Source organism: Myotis daubentonii, chromosome 9 (genome assembly GCF_963259705.1).
Source record: "Myotis daubentonii chromosome 9, mMyoDau2.1, whole genome shotgun sequence".
Classification (NCBI taxonomy): domain Eukaryota; kingdom Metazoa; phylum Chordata; class Mammalia; order Chiroptera; family Vespertilionidae; genus Myotis; species Myotis daubentonii.
Genome location: NC_081848.1, coordinates 67,934,562 through 67,958,657, shown reverse-complemented (window position 1 = coordinate 67,958,657; position 24,096 = coordinate 67,934,562). Strand labels below are relative to the sequence as shown.

Genomic DNA, 24,096 nt, shown 5'->3' with positions numbered 1-24,096 from the left:
TTATTTTCCTGGTCATTTGGATTATCCTTTATCTTCTGTAAAATCCCTAAACATGTTTCCTTTCAATGTTCCTCCTGAGTTTTCTGTGTTTTGAACTTGGAGTACTTCTTCATATGTGGTGTTGTGGACCCTCTGCACTGAAAAGTTCACCCTGAATGGCTTCTTTGGATGAGGAGTTACTTCATCATCAATTCTGTTCACTGTTTTTCACTATGGCTACTACTCTTATTTAAATGATTTTCCTCACAGCCAAGGCCATGAAAGTCACATCCATAACCCTTGAAAAAAAAGTCATGTTGCATTTCATATTTAGGTTTACAAATTATCAGGATTTTTCCCCTAAATTATGTGAAGTAAAGGTCATGTTCTTTATGCTCATTTCACTTCATGTAGTTTATTAAAATACCATCTTTTCTACACTGAAAACTTTTACATATTCAAGTGTCCTACAGTCATTCAACAAATATTCTCTAAAGGCTTTCCATACACTGTACTCTTTACTAGCTGACATCTTTTTAAAAGTAATTGATAACAATAAATGGAGAGAAGAACTAAACTGTATGCTACGGTTTTTAGAGAAACATATTGGGACATGAATTACTAGATAAAATATACTATATATTTTCTGCAAACAGTCTCAAATAAGCAGTGAATTTGTGCTGATGGAGACTAGTCCAATAAATATACAATTTTCTAAAATATTAGTTTATTTATTAGAAATCAATCACTTGGGATATAACTCTAATACCCAAAAGTCCAGCCACAAATGGCAAGTTCAAGAATGAGTAAGCACAATCAAGTCATATTAGGGCAGAAAAGTACAAGATAATTTCTGATTAGACAAAAGCCAAGATAGAGTGGGGGGGACAGACAATGCATTCAAATCAGTGGTTAACATGTGTTTAATACTAAAAATTAAGAGAGACATTTTCTCAGCACCATCATGACTTCCTTATTCCTCAGAATGTATGTCATGGGGTTAAACATCAGGCTAAAAATATGTAGCAAAGAGAGATAAATTTCTCTGTTCTGGAATAGTGTTTGGATTTGGGTTATAAATATGTAATGATTCCAGATGCACAGAATAGAGCCACATATGTTGTGAAATGAGCAAGAGCAGAAAGCGTTTGTGACTTCATGATGGTAGAGATGATTTTACTGTAGGAACCAAGTGCCAACAAAAAGGGGATCATCTTCAACAGCATAGCAACTGTCAAGACCAGCATCTCATTCAGAAAAGTGTCCCCACGGGCCAGCTTGAGCATTGGAAGGATGTCACAGAAGAAGTGATTAGTTTGGTTAGAGCCACTAAATGGCAGGGAGAAAATATGGTATGTTTGCCCTAATGTGACTGGAATTCCACTCATCCAACAGCCAGTCATCATCAGCCAGATACAGGGCTCATGGTTCATAACCATGATCAGAATGTGACAAATGGCCACATGGCGGTCACAGACCATTAGGAGAAAGCATTCTGTGTTTCTAAGCATAAAGATAAAACATGCTTTTGTAACATGGGCAAAGAAAAAAAGGATACTTTTCTGAGTCCAAAGATTTATGAATATTCTGGAAAGAGTAACAGAGACATAATAGATTTCCAGGAAGAAAATATCACCGAGGAAAAAATACAGGGGAGTTTGGAAAGACTGGTCAACTCTGGTTATGAGAATAATAGTGCTTTTTCCCATGAGTAGTATCACATAAGCAAGAAAAATGTCATAAAAAGAAACATTCCATGATTGGGAATACAATAAAATCCCCAAAGAACAAACTCCATCACTGAAGTGAAATTTGCTTTTGGTTGGTATTTTGTGGTGTTCCATCTGTAAAAATAGTGAAATTAATCATTTATCTTTTTGATTTTTTTATTGACTAGAGAAATTGAGGAATATATATATATATATATATATATATATATATATATATATATATAAATTCTAGCGTTTTATATCATCATATTAAAGAGAAAAACTGAATCCAATGGTGAACATATGCTAAATCTAAACATAGCAATACAATAAAATATACAGTAGGTTTGCATTTTAATGGAATTGAAGGCTTCTAGAAGCACACATTTCTATTTTTGTTTGTGGATAGGGCCCGGTCTTTTTATGAACTTTTTATTCCACATATAACAATCTACAGCAGAAACATTTACACCTTGTATAATTCCCAATGGAGTGCTCACCATAAAAGTTTGAATTTTATATTTTGGTAATACAACTCTTACATATAACTTTTTGTAAGTACAGTGTGTGTCATTCCTTAGCTCTAATACTGCTATAGCTCTTCCGAACTGCATGCACTTTGCTCTGACATTTTATTCCTGTTTCATTTATCTGTAAAAATCAAATAAATAACATTATCGGTAGGCATTATATTTCAAGATCTTTCACTCACCCAATACCATCAAGCAATAGTCAATAAATATATTTTGAACTAAAAGTGGTTAATTAATAATGAACTTATGAAATACATTGCATATATAATATTATCTCAGGAATGTTGTCTAGTCCATATAAACTGATATGATTAGTTGTTCTCATTTTAATAATATATCTGAGATAAAAAATAAAAAAATCCCAAATTAAATAGTATAAATTATTATAAAATATAATGATTAGACAGTTACTCCCCAAAAGTCAAATATTAAAGTATGGTCTTAAAGTTTTTATTTCTCTTTTTAAGATATAAAGAGCTGTGAAAATTAATTTAGATAGAGCTACTTCAAAATAGAGTCAGTGTTGCTGTCCCAGAGCAATTGCCTAAATTGACTTATAGTCCTCAAACCTTTGGAATGTTTGAGAAAAATAGCCTTTTAACTGGACCAAAGCAACACTGTATTCCAATTGTTTTCATAGCTAACAGGGAAGCAGACATCCTTCCTACAGATTGAAAATTAGACAATCTTAGAAGTAGCACTACCAAATATAGTTAATGACATACATTCTGAGGAATAAGAATGTCATGGTGGCCTTGAGAAAATGGCTCCCTTAATTTGTATTAAACATGCATTAGCCTCTGATTTGAAAGCATTATCTGTCCCCCCGGGTTCCTATTTCAGCTTTGGTCTAATCAGAAGTTATCTCACACATGGTAGTGCTAATTCTAAGATTGTCTTTAATTTGTTATATACCAATAATACCTCAATTAGAAAAATAAAATTTTTCTTTGTGTGTTTTATATACTATAATTTTTTGTAACAAGTCCAGACTCTGAATTTCTGTAGGTGCAGTTTGGTTGCACCTATAGAAATTTCTTCCTTGCTCATTGGCATCAACAGATATTCCTTCTATTCGTGTATTTATTTCCCTTCCGTTTTACCTAAATAACCCTTGCCTCTATCTCTCAACGCCAAACACTATTTGCGTTTCTGTCTTAATCAGTGCTACCCAAGTAGTTATTTTCTTTAATCTCAAATAAATGCTGTTACCTCTCACTTTGGCTCTTTATTTTTAAGGTTAACGGAAACCCATCTTTCCCAAAAAGAATAATGTGGTTTGGAAAGAAAACAAAGAGTATATTTTAAAGCAAATAAAAGTACAAAGAGTAAAAAAAGAGATGACAAAGAAATGAGCAATCCCATGTTTTGTATACTATTGTACGCCAACTATTCTTATGAAAAAATTACTTCTAAAAATATGTTTTAGTGAAAAAAAATCATAGAATTAATCTCTAATGTAGCATATATATTTTTTCAATAGTAAGTCATAGAAACAGATATAAATAAAGATAAACCAGTATCTTTTCTTATTAAAAAGGGATTTGGTCCAAATTAGTTTCAGTTATTTACCTGATTAATTATTAACACAAACATGCTGTACTTACGTAGGATTCTATGATCTCCAAAGTGTTTTATTATCAGTTCCGTTTCAATTTCCTGTATCACAATGAAGGTGAGAAATCCAAATTTTCAGCTTTGATTGGAGTGCAAATTTTGAGCTTACATCCATCTTCTTTACATGGTGAGTATGATGAATCTTGATTCTCAGAGTTCTACAGTGTTCTAAAATAAATGAAAAATATCAATACAAAAATCAGAGTGAAATAAAATAAGTCATCTTCTTTCTTTCATATTTAGTTATAGTTGCTTTTTTATTTGTTATGTAGTTTTTATTTACTGAATAAAAAGTTATTTCTTTTGAGTTACATATTACATTATTTTTGTAATGGATTCAAACAATAAATAAAAACATAATAATAAATAAATCAGAAATTATTTGAAATCCTGCCACTATGAAGAAGCCAATATTTTCTTTTTCTTTTTTAAATATATTCATATTGATTTCAGAGAGGCAGGAAGAGGGAGAGAGAGATAGAATCATCAATAATGAGAATCATTGATCAGATGCCTCCTGCACACCCCCTACTGAGGATTGAACCCACAACCCAGACATGTGCCCTTGCCTGGAATCGAAGGTGGAATCCTTCAGTCCACAAGCCGATGCTCTATCCACTGAGCCAAACCACCTAGGGCAAACAAATATTTTCTAAAAAACAGAGAACAGAGTAGTTGGTGGTTGCCAGCGGCAAGGTTGTGGGGTGGGCAAAATGGACAAAGGCGGGCAAAGATAAAAACTTGGAGTTATAAGATCAATAGATCAGAGGATGTGACCTAGGTGACTATAGTTAATAATACTGTATTGCATATTTGAAAGTTGCTAGGTGAGTAGGTCTTAAAACTCCTCATCATAAGAAAATAATGTTTCAAAACTACATATGGCAATGGATGTTAAGTAGATTTATTGCAGTGATCACTTCACACTATACTAGTAAATGAACATCAATTCATTATCTTGTACACCTGAAAGCAATATAATATATATCAATTATAGCTCAATTAGAAAAAGTCTTTTTTTGTTTTATGTGTTATAATTTCTTTGCAACAAGTCCTAAATCTAAATAAAACTATAATATGTAAATCAGAAATTGTTTGAAATTCTACACTATGAGGAAGGCAATATTCTCTTCTCGTCCTCATCCTGCCAGATATTGCCAATGTGAATACACGCCTACTACTGACAAGCTCATGCAAAATCCTACATGAGGTTGTGGAGTTCTATCCTTCTTTGTTTTATAAAAATAGAGCTATGACCTACACACATGTGCATTCTTTCTCACATGTCAGCAAAGCTTGGGATGTCCTCAGATCCATTGTCTTGAGATGCTCTGCAGTGTTGCTGCTGCAGATGTTTTCCAGTGTGTTAATGGGTTCCAGCTGAGAGGACCTTCCCTTTGCTTCCAGCTTGCTTTTGCACAACAAAAAACCTTTAATAAGCATTCTTGAACAAACACATGTAATGCTCATTCTTGGGCAAATATTATTTCTACCACATGAGGTTACTTCTATGCATTTTTTTTTAATTAAAAGAATTACTATTTTGATTTTACTTTCAAAAGGAAAAAACCCCCACCAAATTATTGCCCCCAAACGATACAGAAATCATTCCAGATGATTCACATAAAATCATTTTAATGAAAAAACTATTTATGTGGTGTATTACTTTCTTTGATCTACTGTAACAAATCACTACAGATTGAGTGGCTTAACACAACAAAAATTAGGTCTCTCACAGTTCTAGAATTCAGAGTCCCAAATCACGGTGTTGGCAGGTTCTCACTCCCTCCGAAGGCTTTAAGGAGGAATCTTTCTTGTTTCTTCCAGCGTTTGCTGACTCCTGATCTTCTTGTCTGTATGGGTCTTAGGTGCATCCCTCCAATCTCTGCCTCAATCTCCAAATAGTGTTCTCCGTGTCTCTATCGTTTTCTAAACTTCCTTTGCCTTTCTGTCTCATAAGGACACTGGTCATGGGATTTAGTGTCCACCTTAAGTCAGGATGATCTTATTTCCTTAATTTGATGCAACTGCAAAGGCCTTTATTTTTCCAATATGGCCACATTTTCAAGTTCTAGGTAAATATGGTCCTATATTCAATCCAATACACATTGATATGGATAGTTTAGAGTAAAAATTTCAGATACTTCTAATACTAAGTAGATATTACTGAAGCAAAACTCGAAGTGGTAAGGGGAGGGATGATATTATCAGAATCAGTTAGTGCTGGCATAATAGAGGTGACACCCTCAGGAATGTAATCTTAAAGCACCATGGACAGTAACAGGAGATAGAAACGAGGAAAATACACAAACAAACAAACAAACAGGAAACACACACATACTAGGATTCCCCTGCTTTTACCATCTCAGCTGCTGCTGGTTTTCCCTTGTTGGCCAAATATAATCACAATGCAGTAGAGGTCAGTACATATATCTGAAGAAATGGGGAGGTTAAAGAAAATATATCACGGAACATGACTCTAATATCTGGTTATATAACACTTGATATACAAGTATCATTGTATTGCTCAGTCATCTCTTTCCTCACTAGTTCATAGTGACAGGATGAATCTTCAAATTAGATTGTTACAATTGAGATAATTTGTGCTCTGATTATACAGAAGCCCTTTACTTAACTATATGAAACTAAGGCTCCTTAACATAATGTGAGGTTGCTATGATGATATTAATGATCATTACTTAAAAATGGGTGGAGGAGCAAAGGGGAGAATTGGAGGAACATCAGTAATACTCTCAACAATAAAAACAAATTTTTAAGAATGTGCAGAAATATCTGAAAACAACAATATAGGAATGAAGCTAGATTTTTTCCTGTTGTATCTATGTGATAAATGAATAAGCAAACCTGTTAGCAAGTTCAAGTCTTTGAGTCATCATAAGAACTTAGTTGCTAGATTTTTCAGTGCCATTGTGATGTCTTTGTTCCTCAGAGTATATATAATGGGGTTCAATGTTGGGATCAAAACGGTGTAGAAAAGGGAGATCAGTTTCCCAGTTCCGTCAGATTGATTTGGTTTGGGTTGTAAATAAGCGATAGTACCCGTTCCATAGAATAAGACTACAACAATCAGGTGAGATGAACAGGTGGAGAAGGCTTTAGCCCTCCCTCTGGCTGAAGACAATTTCAGAATGCTGGAAATAATTTTGCCATAGGAGACAACAATCAACAGAAATGGAACCATGATAAATATCACTGCAACTACATAGACTGCTATCTCATTCACAAATGTGTCCCCACAAGCTATCCTGAGTAGTGGTGGGATGTCACAGAAGAAATGATTAATTGTGTTAGACCCACAAAAGGGCAGAGACAAAACCTGGCATGTTTGGCCAACCATGACTGGCACTCCACTGACCCAGGAGGCAGTTACCAGCTGGACACAGACCTTGTGGTTCATGACTAGATGGTAGTGCAGAGGGTTACAAATGGCCACGTAGCGGTCATAGGCCATCACAGTCAGGAGGAGACACTCTGAGCCTCCGAGAATATAAACAAAACACATCTGTGTAGCACAAGCAAGCAAAGAAATGTTTCCTTTCTGGGTCACAAGGTCCATGAGCATTCTTGGGATAGTGACTGTTACGTAACAGATTTCTAGAAAGGAAAAATTGCTGAGGAAAAAATACATGGGGGTCTGGAGAGCAGGCTCAATTTTTGTTACCATTATTATGATGCTATTGCTGATGAGGATAGTCAGATAGATGACTAAAAATATCCCAAAAAGAATCCATTGGATATTGGGAATGTCAGAAAACCCCAAAAGAACAAATTCCATCATTGCAGTGAAATTTGAGTTTCCTGTTTTTAATCTGTTCTCCATCTGCAAATATGGTAAATTCAAGATGGTTAATTCATTGATGTTCTTGAACCACATCTCCCTGTTCTTTTAACTGGGTTAAATGCATGAAAGTATTTCTATAAACTCTAAGATTATTTCCATCATTTCCTTGCTCTATTTCTAGGAAATGGTATTTGAAACTTCAGAAATGAACTGATATGCAGCTAAAATAAATCCAAGAAATAAAATCCTAATGTATTTTTACTAAGAGAAAAGATATAAAAGGAAATGAGAAGTGTGCATTATTATTTAGAGCTTATTGTGTAATATTAATATCTAATCATTGCACCACTTTTAAGAGTGTAATTATGGTGCAGGCTTTTACTATTATATATTATATATATATATATATATATATATATATATATATATATATATATATATATATATATATATTATTGTCTAAAGTTTTACATATGTCTCCTTTTTCCCCAATTGACACCCAACCCCTGCAGTGATGTCGGCTTTATCCATTGTTTTTGTCTGAGTTCATCATTTTTAGTCTCTATTGATTGACTTAGTCCATTTTCTTTCAATGTAAAGCTTTTCTCTTACAGTTTTTCTTTATTCTTATTCAAAGTGAGCTTTAAGTCTTCCCAATTATATAATCAATGAGAATCAACTTTCTCTAAACAAACCTTAAGTTTGGGAATAATATATTTAATATTAATGTTCTACTTTATGTACCACACCTATCACTTAAGCTAAGTACAAAAAACAGTTCTATCATCCTGTTAAATAACTTTCCCTATTAACATCTCATATACAGTGTATGCAATTTATGATAAATATAAATAAATAAACCTTTAACTCAGTCGAGAAACATGGCTCATTCACCCCCAATTGTAACCAAATGCAATTCCCTTTTTCTCTTTCCCCTTCATAATTTTTTCTAATAAAATATGACTTTTATGAAACTCAATTATATGTTCTGGACATGCAAATAGCTGGAATAATGAATGAAACTAAACACACACACACGCATACACACAATCTTGATTTAGTTTGTTAAAGTCCTTCAGGATCAGACAATCAACACAGTCTGACAATTTCTGTTACGCTTTATTAATATTTTAGTTGTAACTTTCCAAAACAAATATTATGTTTTCCTATCTCATCAAATCTACTACACCTATTGCCACCTTCTAGCCCCATCAGCTGTCTTTGCCTTAATACTTTGATAAACAAAACTGATAAGATTATTTCTATTTAACATATTTCTAATTTTACTATATTAAGAAAGTTAAGAACTGCATGATTTATCCTAAGTAATTATTCATTTTTAGATTAAGATCCTAGAATTTAAGTGCTTACCTGTTTTATTCTTTGTATGTTGATCCTCAAGTTTATAACTATCTTTAAATTAAATAAGCTTGAAACACGTTTACCACTTACCTTTATGGATTTGAATGAACTTGACTTTGTGAGTGTAGATGCTTTCTAACCTGTAAACTTTTTAAGTTCCTTGGTGCCTTGGTGTCAGTCACGGTAACTCTACAATTCTTGCTAGCTTCACGCTGGCTGTTCTTAAGTAGGAAGTAGCCATGCTCACCCTGGGGGACATCTTTCTCCCGTGTACCAATTTAATTTCTAGGTGACTGCTTCTGTTTGGCAATCATCCGGGTTTATCACTTGACATTGCTTTCTCTGTAGATGACCTGTCTTCCTCAACCCCTTCTTGGCATAAAGCTCCCAGTATAGGGTAGTCCCTGGGTGAAGAAATACCATTTAATCACCTAGTTTTACTTTGAAGATAAAGTTAAAAACCCTTCTATGTATTGTATTTCAGATCCTTCATAATTGGTGTGGATTGCATTCCTTTATTTATTCCTATAATTCGTACATATCTAGAGCATCCACAATTTTAGAAAAATGTGCACATGTTTTATCACATGGACATGGCACACTTCCTCTCTTCCATGCATTGGGCAGTTAGATCCCTTTTCATGAGTGAAAGTCTCTGTCCCTAGATTAACTGTTGTGGAAAGTAGAGCTTCTCGTGTGTGCTGACAAAATTCTGGATGATTTTATTCATGTTATGAACAAAGGGAATATATTGAAATGATTCAGAAACACAGGCAACAGCATAGTGCTACCAGAAGGAAGGAGGGTGGGGGTTAGTAAAGGATAAAGGAAAGTAAAATATATGGTGACAGAGATTTGGCTTTGGGTGGTGGGTATATAGTGCAATATACAGATGATGAATCTTAGAATTGTACACTTGACACCTACATAATCATTAACCAATGTTACCCCCCAAAATTTAATTAAAAATAAATAAATAAAATTTAAAAATGCAATATCTGGGAAGCACCATAAAGTGAAGAGTAATTAAAAAATTGTAAGCCACTCAAAAATAAGCATTGTCCTGGCTGGTGGTGCTTAGTTATGAGCATAATAATGCCTTTTCCTATGAGTCATATCACATGAGCAAGAAAAATGTCATAAAAAGAAACATTCAGTGATTGGGAATACAATAAAATCCCCAAAAGAAAAATTCCATTATTGAAGTGAAATTTGCTTCTGGTTGGTATTTTGTGGTGTTCCAGCTGTAAAAATAGTGAAATTAATCATTTATCTTTTTGATTTTTTTTATTGACTAGAGAAATTGAGGAATATATATATATCCTGTTCAAATTCCAGCATTTTATATCATAATATTAAAGAGAAGAACTGAATCCAATGGTGAACATATGCTAAATCTAAACATAGCAATACAATAAAATATACAGTAGGTTTGCATTTTAATGGAATTGAAAGGTTCTAGAAGCACGCATTTCTATTTTTGTTTGTGGACAGAGCCCAGGTTTTTACTCTCTTTTTATTCCACATATTACAATCTACAATAGAAACATTTATATCTACTATAATTCCCAATGGAGTGCTCACCATAAAAGTTTGAATTTTACTTTTTGGTAATACAACTCTTACATATAACTTTTTGTAAGTACAGTGTGTGTCATTCCTTAACTCTAATACTGCTATAGCTCTTCCTAACTGCATGTACTTTGCTCTGACATTGTATTTCTGTTTAATTTATCTATCAAAATCAAATAAATAAACATTATCACTAGATATTATATTTGACGATCTTTCATTTACCCAATACCATCATGCAATCATTAATAAATATATTTTGAATTAAAAGTGGTTAATTAATAATGAACTTATGAAATAAATTGCATAGATAATATTATTTCAGGAATGTTGTCTAGTCCATATAAACTGATATGATTACTTGTTCTCATTTTAATAATATATCTGAGATGAAAAATAAAAAAAATAAAATTAAGTAGTATAAATTATAATAAAATACTAGAAGCCAGGTGCATGATATTTGTACATGGGGGTGGGGCTGTGTCCCTCAGCCCAGCCTGCACCCTCTCCAATCTGGGACCCCTCGAAGGATGTCCAACTGCCCATTTTGTCCCAATCCCATCGGGCAGTCAGACATCCCTTTCACAATCCAGGACTACTGGCTCCCAAACGCTCACCTGCCTGTCTGCCTAATAGCCCCTAAGACTTTTGCCTGTCATCGTGATAACACCCTAACCACTACCATGCCAGCCTGATCTATGCCTAACTGCTCCCCTGAAAGGCCAATTGCCCCCAACTGCCCTACCCAGCAGGCCTGGTCACCCCTGACTGCCCTACCCTGAAGGCCTGATTCTCCCCAACTGCCCTCCCCTGCAGGGCTTGTCCCCCCAAGCTCTCCTCCCGTGCTAGCCTGATTGCCCACTACTGCCCTCCCCTGCAGGCCATCTTGTGTCCACATGGGGGTGGCCATCTTGTGTGTTGGAGAGATGGTCAATTTGCATATTACCTCTTTATTATGTAGGATAATGATTAGAAAGTTGCTCCCTAAAGGTCAAGTGCTAAAGTATTGTCTTAAAGTTTTTAGTTCTCTTTTTAAGATATAAAGAGCTGTGAAAATTAATTTAGATAGAGCTACTTCAAAACAGAGTCAGTGTTGCCGTCCCAGAGCAATTGCCTAACATGACTTATAGTCCTCAAACCTTTGGAATGTTTGACTGGGAAAAATAGCCTTTAAACTGGACCAAAGTAACACTGTATTCCAATTATTTTCAGAGCTAACAGGGAAGCAGACATCCTTACTACAGATTGAAAATTAGACAATCTTAGAAATAGCACTACCAAATATAGCTAATGATATACATTCTGAGGAATAAGAATGTCATGGTGGCCTTGAGAAAATGGCTCCCTTAATTTGTATTAAACATGCATTAGCCTCTGATTTGAAAGCATTATCTGTCCCACCTTCCTATTTCAGCTTTGGTCTAATCAGAAGTTATCTCACACATGGTAGTGCTAATTCTAAGATTGTCTTTAATTTGTTATATACCAATAATACCTCAATTAGAAAAATAAAATTTTTCTTTGTGTGTTTTACATACTATAATTTTTTGTAACAAGTCCATACTCTGAATTTCTGTAGGTGCAGTTTGGTTGCACCTATAGAAATTTCTTCCTTGCTCATTGGCATCAACAGATATTCCTTCTATTCGTGTATTTATTTCCCTTCCATTTTACCTAAATAACCCTTGCCTCTATCTCTCAACCCCAAACACTATTTGGGTTTCTGTCTTAATCAGTGCTACCCAAGTAGCTATTTTCTTTAATCTCAAATAAATGCTGTTACCTTTCACTTTGGCTCTCTATTTTTAAGGTTAACAGAAACCCATCTCTCTCAAAAAGAATAAGGTGGTTTGGAAAGTAAAGGTTAGAAAGAAAACAAAGAGTATATTTTAAAGCAAATAAAAGTACAAAGAGTAAAAAAAAAGATGAAAAAGAAATGAGCAATCCCATGTTTGTATACTATTGTACGCCAACTATTCTTAAGAAAAAATTACTTCTAAAAATATGTTTTACTGAAAAAAAATCATAGAATTAATCTCTAATGTAGCATATATATTTTTTCAATAGTAAGTCATAGAAACAGATATAAATAAAGATAAACCAGTATCTCTTCTTATTAAAAAGGGATTTGGTCCAAATTAATTCCAGTTATTACATGATTAATTACTAACACATACATGCTGTATTTATGTAGGATTCTATGATCTCCAAAGTGTTTTATTATCAGTTCTGTTTCAATTTCCTGTATCATAATGAAGGTGAGAAATCCAAATTTTCAGCTTTGATTGGAGTGCAAATTTTGAGCTCACATCCATCTTCTTTACATGGTGAGTATGATGAATCTTGATTCTCAGAGTTCTACAGTGTTCTAAAATAAATGAAAAATATCAATACAAAAATCAGAGTGAAATAAAATAAGTCATCTTCTTTCTTTCATATTTAGTTATAGCTGCTTTTTTATTTGTTATGTAGTTTTTATTTACTGAATAAAAAGTTATTTCTTTTGAGTTACATATTACATTATTTTTGTAATGGATTCAAAGAATAAATAAAAACATAATAATAAATAAATCAGAAATTATTTGAAATCCTGCCACTATGAAGAAGCCAATATTTTCTTTTTCTTTTTTAAATATATTCATATTGGTTTCAGAGAGGCAGGGAGAGGGAGAGAGAGATAGGAACATCAGGAGCCCATAACCCAGGCATGTGCCCTTGACTGGAATCAAACGTGGAATCCTTCAGTCCACAAGCTGATGCTCTATCCACTGAGCCAAACCAGCTGGGGCAAACCACTATTTTCTAAAACACAGAGAACAGAGTATTTGGTGGTTGCCAGAAGCAGGGTTGTTGGGTGGGCAAAATGGATGAAGGCTGACAAAGATAAAAACTTGGAGTCATAAGATCAATAGATCAGAAGATGTGACCTAGGTGACTATAGTTAATACTGTGTTGCATATTTGAAAGTTGCTAGGTGAGTAGGTCTTAAAAGTCCTCATCATAAGAAAATAATGTTTCAAAACTATATATGGCAATGGATGTTAAGTAGATTTATTGCAGTGATCACTTCACAATATACTAGTAGATGAACATCAACTCATTGTCTTGTACACCTGAAACCACTATAATATTATATAGCACTTATACCTTAATTAGAAAAAAACAGTTATTTTTTGTTTTATGTATTATAATTTCTTTGTAACAAGTCCTAAATCTAAATAAAACTATAATATGTAAATCAGAAATTGTTTGAAATTCTACACTGTGAGGAAGGCAATATTCTCTTCTCGTCCACAACCTGCCAGATATTGCCAATGTGAATACACGCCCACTACTGACAAGCTCATGCAAAATCCTACATGAGGTTGTGGAGTTCTATCCTTCTTTGTTTTATAAAAATGGAGCTATGACCTACACACATGTGCATTCTTTCTCACATGTCAGCAAAGCTTGGGATGTCTTCAGAGAAGTGGATCTGATCCATTATCTTGAGGTGCTCTGCAGTGTTGCTGCTGCAGATGTTTTCCAGTGTGTTAGTGGTTTCTAGCTCAGAGGGTCTTCCCTTTGCTTCCAGTTTGCTGTTGCACAATAAAAAAAACCTTTAATAAGCATTCTTGAACAAACCCTTGCAATACTCATTCTTGGGCAAATATTATTTCTACCACTTGAGGTTACTTCTATGAATTGTTTTACTTAAAAAGATAACTATTTTCATTTTATTTAAAAAACACACAAACCACCAAATCATTGCCCACAAATGATACAGAAATCATGCCAGATAATTCACATAAAAGCATTTTAATGAAAAGACTACTGAGCTGGTGTATTACTTTCTTTGATCTACTGTAACAAATTACTACAGATTGAGTGGCTTAACACAACAAAATTAGGTCTCTCACAGTTCTAGAATTCAGAGTCCCAAATCACGGTGTTGGCAGGTTCTCACTCCCTCCGAAGGCTTTAAGGAAAAAACTTTCTTGTTTCTTCCAGCGTTTGCTGACTTCTGATCTTCTTGGCTGCATGGTTCTTGGGTGCATCCCTCCAATCTCTACCTCAATCTTCACATGGTTTTCTCCGTGTCTCTATCTGTTTTCTAAACCTCTATGCCTTCCTGTCTCATAAAGACACTGGTCATGGGATTTAGTGTCCACCTTAAGTCAGGATGATCTTATTTCTTAATTTGATGCAACTGCAATGGCCTTTTATTTTTTCCAAATAAGGCCACATTTTCAAGTTCTAGATATATATGGTCCTATATTCAACCCAATACACATTGATATGGATAGTTTAAAGTAAAAATTTCAGATACTTCTAATATTAAGTAGATATCACTGAAGCAAAACTCGAAGTTGTAAGGGGAAGGATGATGTTATCAGAGACAGTTAATGCTGGAATAATAGAGGTGACACCCTCAGGATTGTAATCTTAAAGAACCGTGGAGAGTGACAGGAGATAGAAACAGGAAAAATGCAAAAACCAACAACAAACAGAAAAAAAAAATGCTAGAATTGCCCTGCTTCCACCAGCTCAGCTGCTGCTGGTTTTCCCTCGTTGGCCCAAGATAATCACAATGCAGTAGAGGTCAATAAATATATCTGAAGAAATGGGAAGGTTAAAGAAAATGTATCACGGAACATGACTGTAATATCTGGTTAGTAACACACTCAGTTAAGTATCATTGTATTGCTCAGCCAATCTCTTTCCTCCCTAGTTCATAGTGACTGGATGAACCTTCAAATTAGATTATTACAATTCAGATAATTTGTGCTCTGATTACACAGAATCCCTTTAGTTAACTCTATGAAACTAAACCCCCTTAACATAATGTGAGGTAGCTATGATGATATTAATGATCATTACTGAAAAATCAGGGTGAGGGCAAAAGAGGAGAAATAGGGGAACATCTGTAATACTCTCAACAATAAAATTTTTTTTAAAAAAATGCATAAATTTTTGAAAACAATAAAATAGGAATGAAACTAGATTTTTTTTCCTGTTGTATCTATGTGATAAATATATAAACAAACCTGATAGCAAGTTCAAGTCTTTGAGTCATCGTAGTAACTTAGTTGCTAATTTTTTCAGCGCCATCATGATGTCTTTGTTCCTCAGAGTATATATAATGGGGTTCAATGTTGGGATCAAAACGGTGTAGAAAAGGGAGATCAGTTTCCCAATTCCTTCAGATTGATTTGGTTTGGGTTGTAAATAAGTTATAGTAGCCGTTCCGTAGAATAAGACTACAACAATCAGGTGAGATGAACAGGTGGAGAAGGCTTTAGCCCTCCCTCTGGCTGAAGACAATTTCAGAATGCTGGAAATAATTTTGCCATAGGAGACAACAATCAACAGAAATGGAACCATGATAAATATCACTGCAACTACATAGACTGCTATCTCATTCACAAATGTGTCCCCACAAGCTAGCTTGAGTAGTGGTGGGATGTCACAGAAGAAATGATTAATTGTGTTAGACCCACAAAAGGGCAGAGAAAAAATCTGGCATGTTTGGCCAATTACGACTGGAACTCCACTGACCCAAGAGGCAGTCACCAGCTGGACACAGACCTGGTGGTTCATGACTAGAGGGTAGTGCAGAGGGTTACAAATGGCCACGTAGCGGTCATAGGCCATCACAGTCAGGAGGAGACACTCTGAGCCTCCGAACATCAGGACAAAACACATCTGTGTAGCACAAGCAAGCAAGGAAATGTTTCCTTTCTGGGTCACAAGGTCCATGAGCATTCTTGGGATAGTGACTGTTACGTAACAGATTTCTAGAAAGGAAAAATTGCTGAGGAAAAAATACATGGGGGTCTGGAGAGCAGGGTCAGTTTTTGTTATCAGTATTATGATGCTGTTGCATATGAGGATAGTCAGATAGATGACTAAAAATATCCCAAAAAGAATCCATTGGATATTGGGAATGTCAGAAAACCCCAAAAGAACAAATTCCATCATTGCAGTGAAATTTGAGTTTCCCGTGTTTAATCTGTTCTCCATCTGCAAATATGGTAAATTCAAGATGGTTAATTCATTGATGTTCTTGAACCACATCTCCATGTTCTTTTAACTGGGTTAAATGCATGAAAGTATTTCTATAAACTCTAAGATTATTTCCAACATTACCTTGCTCTATTTCTAGGAAATATTAGAAACTTCAGAAATGAACTGATATGCAGTTAAAATAAATCAAAGAAATAAAATCCTAATATATTTTATACTTAAGTGGAACAATATGAAAAGGAAAAGAGAAGTGTGCATTGTTATTTAGAGGTAACTGTGCAATAATAATATCTAATCATTGCACCCCTATTAAGGGTGGAATTATGAGGCAAGCTTTTTCTATTGTTTTTGTCTGAGTTCATCATTTTTTTTCTGTATTGATTGACCTATTCCATCTTTTTTCAATGTAAAGCTTTTCTCTTACAGTTTTTCGTTATTCTTATTTCAAATGAGCTTTAAGTCTTCCCACTTATATAATCAATGAGAATCAGCTTTCTCTAAACAAACCTTTTAAGTTAGGGAATAAATATATTCAATATTAATGTTCTACTCTATGTACCACACCTATCATTTATGCTAAATATAAAAAACAATTCTATCATCCTGTTAAATAACTTCCCTATTAACTTCTCATACACAGTGTATGCACTGTCTGATAACTATAAATAAACCTTTAACTCAGTCAAGAAATATGGCTCATTCACCCCCAATTGAAACCAAATATAATTCTCTTTTTCTCTTTTCCCTTCATAATTTTGCCTAATAAAATATAACTGTGATTCATCCTAATTATTTGCTCTGGACATGTAGATAGTTGGAACATATGAATAAAAGTAAATACAAACATAAATATACACACACAATCTTGCTTTAATTTATGTTAAATTCCCCCAGTATCAAACAGTCAACATAGTCTGACAATTTCTATTACACTTTATTAATATTTGATTTCACCTTTCCAAAACAAATATTATGTTTTCCCATCTCATCAAGTCTACTACACTTGTTGTCACCTTCTAGCCTCATCAGCTGTTTTTCCCTTAATACTTTGATAAATTAAAACTGATAAGAGAAATATTTTTTCACAGTTCCCTATTTCAGCAGTACTAGTTTTCAAAATTACATGAAGTGAATAATTTTATTGTAAATAATATTACTATTTCTATTTCACATATTTCTAATTTTACTTTATAATTAAGAAAGTTAAGAACTGCATGATTTATCCTAAGTAATTATTCATTTTCAGATAAAGATCCTAGAATTTCATGCTTCCCTGTTTTATTCTTTGTTTGTTGATCCTCAAGTTTATAACTATCTTTAAATTAAGTAAGCTTAAAACAAAATTACCGCTTACCTTTATGGATCTGCATGAACTTGACTTTGTGAGTGTAGATGCTTTCTAACCTGTAAACTTTTTAAGTTCCTTGGTGCTTTGGTGTCAGTCACGGTAACTCTACAATTCTTGCTAGCTTCACGCTGGCTGTTCTTAAGTAGGAAGTAGCCATGCTCACCCTGGGGGACATCTTTCTCCCGTGTACCAATTTAATTTCTAGGTGACTGCTTCTGTTTGGCAATCATCCGGGTTTATCACTCAACACTGCTTTCTCTGTAGATGACCTGTCTTCCTCAACCCCTTCTTGGCATAAAGCTCCCAGTATAGGGTAGTCCCTGGGTGAAGAATACCATTTAATCACCTAGTTTTACTTTGAAGATAAAGTTAAAAACCCTTCTATGTATTGTATTTCAGATCCTTCATAATTGGTGTGGATTGCATTCCTTTATTTATTCCTATAATTCGTACATATCTAGAGCATCCACAATTTTAGAAAAATGTGCACATGTTTTATCACATGGACATGGCACACTTCCTCTCTTCCATGCATTGGGCAGTTAGATCCCTTTTCATGAGTGAAAGTCTCTGTCCCTAGATTAACTGTTGTGGAAAGTAGAGCTTCTCGTGTGTGCTGACAAAATTCTGGATGATTTTATTCATGTTATGAACAAAGGGAATATATTGAAATGATTCAGAAACACAGGCAACAGCATAGTGCTACCAGAAGGAAGGAGGGTGGGGGTTAGTAAAGGATAAAGGAAAGTAAAATATATGGTGACAGAGATTTGGCTTTGGGTGGTGGTTATATAGTGCAATATACAGATGATGAATCTTAGAATTGTACACTTGACACCTACATAATCATTAACCAATGTTACCCCCCAAAATTTAATTAAAAATAAATAAATAAAATTTAAAAATGCAATATCTGGGAAGCACCATAAAGTGAAGAGTAATTAAAAAATTGTAAGCCACTCAAAAATAAGCATTGTCCTGGCTGGTGGTGCTTAGTTATGAGCATAATAATGCCTTTTCCTATGAGTCATATCACACGAGCAAGAAAGATGTCCTAAAAAGAAACATTCCGTGATTGGGAATACAATAAAATCCCCAAAGGACCAACTCCATCATTGAAGTGAAATTTGCTTCTGGTTGGTATTTTGTGGTGTTCCATCCATAAAAATAGTGAAATTGACTAGAGAAATTGAGGAATATATATATATATATATATATATATATATATATATATATATATATATATATATCCTGTTCAAATTCCAGCACTTTATATCATAATATTAAAGAGAAATCTGAATCCAATGGTGAACATATGCTAAATCTAAACATAGCAATAGAGGAAAACCAAGATGGCGGCATAGGTAAACACCGTAGATTGTTGCTTAGCACAACCACTTTAAGAATACAACTAAAAGATGGAACGGACATCATCCAGAATCACAGGAAGGCTAGCTGAGTTGAAATTCTACAACTAGAAGGAAAGAGAAAAGCATACCGAGACTCAGAGGAGCTGCGGTGCAGAAGTAAAGTACAGAGGTACGGAGGCACATGCGGTGAGGGCTGGTGGGTGAGGACACAGTTGTCTTTTTCAGTCAGTAGGGAGTCTCAAGCTCTGAGCTCCAGTTCCGGGTAAGTCTCTGGGGACCCAGACTCATATGGGAGAAACTGGACTGTCTGGCATCGGTCGGAACTCAAGGGCAGCTTTCTCTTGGAGGTGCTTGCAGCAATTGCTGGGACACTGAGAAGCGGGGCCTCTGAGGGCAGCCATAGCTGCTTCCTCCGCCATGTTGATCCCCTGGGATCCCCACCCCACCCAAGCTGTGTGCCAGCTTTTGCATATGAAAGGCCTGGCCCTTTGCAATCTGAAAATTACCTAACAAACTGGCAGCTGGCCCAAGGCCCCAGGTCAACTTGCATTGCTTCACAGCTGAGCTCCTGCTGGGTAGCCTCTAGAAGAGGCTATATTAGCACCTCCTTAGAGATATAGGAGCCAGTGTGCCCATTGGACAGAGTGGGACCATCCAGATTGCAGCTCCTCGGATCCATAAAGGACACACTCAGGGGGCAGACTCAGTGAGCACCAAAGCCCCACTGAAGCAAGTCTTGCCCTGGAGGGGTGTCTCCAGCACAGAAGTTCTCCCACTGCAGACACAGCTGATTCTCACAGCCAATTGGCCTGGAGGTCAATTCCTCACAGTGATACCTACAACAATCAAGGCTTAACTACAACAAGACTAAGCACAAAGCCCACAAGGGGGTGCACCAAGAGTGTCCACCTCAGGTAATTGGGGACATTGAGCCACTGGGCCCTATAGGACATCTAGCACAGAAAGCCACTCTGTCAACACAGGGAAGCATAAAAAATGTGGAGACAAAGAAAGAGGACACAAATGACAGAAATGGAGGAAAGCAAACTACTGGATATAGAGTTCAAAACCACACTTTTAAGGTTTTTCAAGAACTTTCTAGAAACAGCTGATAAATTTAGTAAGACCCTCAAAAAGTCTGGTGAGACCGCCAATAAATGTAGTGAGACCCTCAAGAAATCTAGTGAGACCCTCGTAGTTATGAAAAAGGACCAACTAGAAATTAAGCAGACACTGACTGAAATAAAGGATATTATGCAGAGTTCCAACAGCAGACTAGAGGATCGCAAGAATCAAGTCAAAGATTTGAAATACGAAGAAGCCAAAAACACCCAACCAGAAAATCAACAAGAAAAAAGAATCCAAAAATACGAATATAGTGTGAGGAGCCTCTGGGACTGCTTCAAGCGTACTAACATCTGAATTATAGGGGTGCCAGAAGAAGAGAGAGAGCAAGATATTGAAAACCTATTTGAAGAAATAATGACAGAAAACTTCCCCTACCTGGTGAAAGAAATAGACTTACCAGTCCAGGAAGCGCAGAGAACCCCAAACAAAAGGAATCCAAAGAGGACCACACCAAGACACATCATAATTAAAATGCCAAGAGCAAAAGACAAAGAGAGAATCTTAAAAGCAGCAAGAGAAAGACAGTCAGTTACCTACAAGGGAGTACCCATACGACTGTCAGCTGATTTCTCAACAGAAACTTTGCAGGCCAGAGGGGAGTGGCAAGAAATATTCAAAGTGATGAATGCCAAGAACCTACAACCAAGATTACTTTATCCAGCAAAGCTATCATTCAGAATTGAAGGTCAGATAAAGAGCTTCACAGATAAGGAAAAGCTAAAGGAGTTCATCACCACCAAACCAGTATTATAGGAAATGCTGAAAGGTATCGTTTAAGAAGAAGAAGAAGAAGAAAAAGGTAAAGATACGAATTATGAACAACAAATACACATCTATCAATAAGTGAATCTAAAAATCAAGTGAATAAATAATCTGATGAACAGAATAAGCTGGTGATTTTAATAGAATCAGGGACATAGAAAGGGAGTGGACTGACTATTCTTGGGGGGGAAAGGGGTGTGAGGGATGCAAGAAGAAACTGGACCAAAATGGTGCACCTATGGATGAGGACAGTGGGGGGGTGGTGAGGGCGGAGGGTGGGGTGGGAACCAGTGGAGGTGAGCTATGGGGGGAAAAAAGAGGAACAACTGTAATAATCTGAACAATAAAGATTTAATTAAAAAAATTAACATAGCAATACAATAAAATATACAGTAGGTTTGCATTTTAATGGAATTGAAAGGTTCTAGAAGCACGCATTTCTATTTTTGTTTGTGGACAGAACCCAGGTTTTTCCTCACTTTTTATTCCACATATTACAACCTACAGCAGAAACATTTACACCTAGTATAATTCCCAATGGAGTGCTCACCATAAAAGTTTGAATTTTACTTTTTGGTAATACAACTCTTACATATAACTTTTTGTAAGTACAGTGTGTGTCATTCCTTAACTCTAATACTGCTATAGCTCTTCCGAACTGCATGCACTTTACTCTGACATTTTATTCCTGTTTCATTTATCTGTCAAAATCAAGTAAATAACATTATCGCTAGGCATTATATTACAAGATCTTTCACTCACCCAATACCATTATGCAATAGTCAATAAATATATTTTGAACTAAAAGTGGTTAATTAATAATGAACTTAAGAAATAAATTGCATAGATAATATTATTTCAGGAATGTTGTCTACTTCATATAACCTGATATGATTAGTTGTTCTTATTTTAATAATATATCTGAGATGAAAAATAAAAAAATTCAAAATAAATAGTATAAATTATTATAAAATACTAGAGGTCCAGTGCACAAAATTCATGCATGGGAAAGGGTGGCCCTCAGCCCAGCCTACACCCTCTCCAATCTGGGACCCTTGAGGTAAGTCCAACTGCCTGTTTAGGACTGATCCCAGTGAGATTGGGCCTAAGCAGGCAGCTGGAAATCCCTCTCTCAATCCAGGACTGCTGGCTCCCAACTGCTCGCCTGCCTGCCTGCCTGCCTGATCATCCCATAACCACTCCACTGGCAACCTGATAAATGAATTACTGCTCCCCTGCTGGCAAGATCGCCCCAACTGCCCTCCCATGCTGGCCCGTTTGCCCCTAACTGCCCTCCCCAGCCAGCCTGGTCACCCTTAAGTGCCCTCCCCTACAGGCCTGGATCCCTAACTGCCCTCCCCTGCTGGCCTGATCGCCCACTACTGCGCTTCCCTGCAGGATTATGTGAAGGAAAAGAGACATAGGGAGTACAGAGATGACTAATATGTATTTTATCTCATATTGCTGCTCTAGCATTCAAATTTACATCTTCCTATTTTCTTACACAGCTATTCCTTTGTCATTACGGCCTTATAGAGTTTCTTTAAAGAAAGAAAGGAAAATTGCTGATTTGTGCCTCAGTGAGAGAGCTTGAAGTGAGAAAAGTGATTCTCACACATCCCAGGGGTAAAGTTTTAGTATCCTTATCACTAAAAGCCTAAGTGGTCATCACGTCGTGATGCCATCCTGCCATCACAAGATGGCTGCACACACAGGTGGGCGGGGCTGGGCTTGATGCTGCGAGCGTGGCACGGAGCCTGCCTTGGAGTCCTGCCTCCTCCAGGCTCTCAGGCAGGTCCCCCGGCCTCATGATGTGAGGCCTGCCTGGGGGTCTGGCAAGGTCTGCCTGGTAGTCCCACGGCTTCGCATGGTGAGGCCTGACTGGGGAATCTGGCCTCCTCCTGCCTCCGCACAGCGAGGCCTGCCTGGGGGTCATGGGGGTCCCGCCTCCCAGCTTCACACGGCACGGAGTCAAGACCCCCGGCTCCAGCCTACCTCTTTGGGACAATTTATTGAGGAGCCCCAGATGGGTGGGCAGGGCCTACCTCTTTGGGGCAATCAATCCTGGGGCTCCTGCGCTGTGACAGGGCACAGGCCAGGCTGGGAGACCCACCCACCAAGGATGAATTTTGTGCACTGGGCCTCTAGTTTTTATATAAACATCCTTGCTTCAATTACTGAAATACCTTTATTTTCCTCACCTCCACAATTTGTATTATTTTTTCTATGCATTTAAAACTTGTAAAACAAAACTGCAATCAAGTCTTTTAATTAATACAATAAAAGTAAAGGCAGTTAGTTGGCATTCTAGAGGAAAACTAAATTCTGGAACTAAGTGTGCCCCTTTTTGCATATATGAATTTATCTTACCGAATTAGCCGATGAATCACCAATAAAAACAGGTGGAATGTCAACTTTCTTTAATGCATCAACTTACTGTTGTTGAATTATAATTCTTCCTTGCTTTCAATGACCTTGCTTAATTTAATACAATTAGTGATCATGAGCTGATAAAACATCAATAGTTATACCTTTGCTACAAAGTTAATTCAATACCTATTATTTTTCAGACAACATGTTGGGCTCTGGAGATACAAAGATGAATATTCTTTTTTTTTTCTTGGTGAAAAATAAAATGTAGGCAATATTCTGGAATCTTAGAGAACCATGACAGCAACAACCTTTAATGACTCCACTGTGTTATTTCAAATATTTCAATACCTTGAACTGAGTTTTGAGTTAATTTGCTATTTAAAAATAAAAGCATAGTTTATTTTATGTGAGATACAAATATGATATCACTCATCCAGAATACTTGAGATTCCTAGTAATATTGGAGAAGAACCAAAATTAATGTCTTGAGTCTGTGATAAATAAGAAACACATTTTAGGAAGCTACATTTTAAAG

At 35.9% G+C, this 24,096-nt stretch overlaps 3 protein-coding genes across 3 annotated transcripts; all 3 read right to left on the bottom strand.

Moving 5' to 3' along the window:
- Positions 1-1,052: 1,052 nt before the first annotated feature.
- Positions 1,053-1,688, bottom strand: LOC132241940 (olfactory receptor 10AG1-like). The gene has a single exon (XM_059710889.1). The coding sequence runs from the start codon at positions 1,686-1,688 to the stop codon at positions 1,053-1,055; it is 636 nt and encodes a 211-aa protein (XP_059566872.1).
- A 5,043-nt stretch (positions 1,689-6,731) lies between these two features.
- Positions 6,732-7,697, bottom strand: LOC132242291 (olfactory receptor 10AG1-like). Its single transcript, XM_059711193.1, has one exon. It carries the CDS (start codon positions 7,677-7,679, stop codon positions 6,732-6,734), a length of 948 nt encoding a protein of 315 aa, XP_059567176.1. The 5' UTR covers positions 7,680-7,697.
- A 7,929-nt stretch (positions 7,698-15,626) lies between these two features.
- On the bottom strand, positions 15,627-17,950 carry LOC132241939 (olfactory receptor 10AG1-like). Its single transcript, XM_059710888.1, is given in 3 exon segments — positions 15,627-16,550; positions 16,552-16,577; positions 17,935-17,950. Coding segments are annotated over 3 exon segments (966 nt in total).
- Between the last annotated feature and the right edge of the window lie 6,146 nt (positions 17,951-24,096).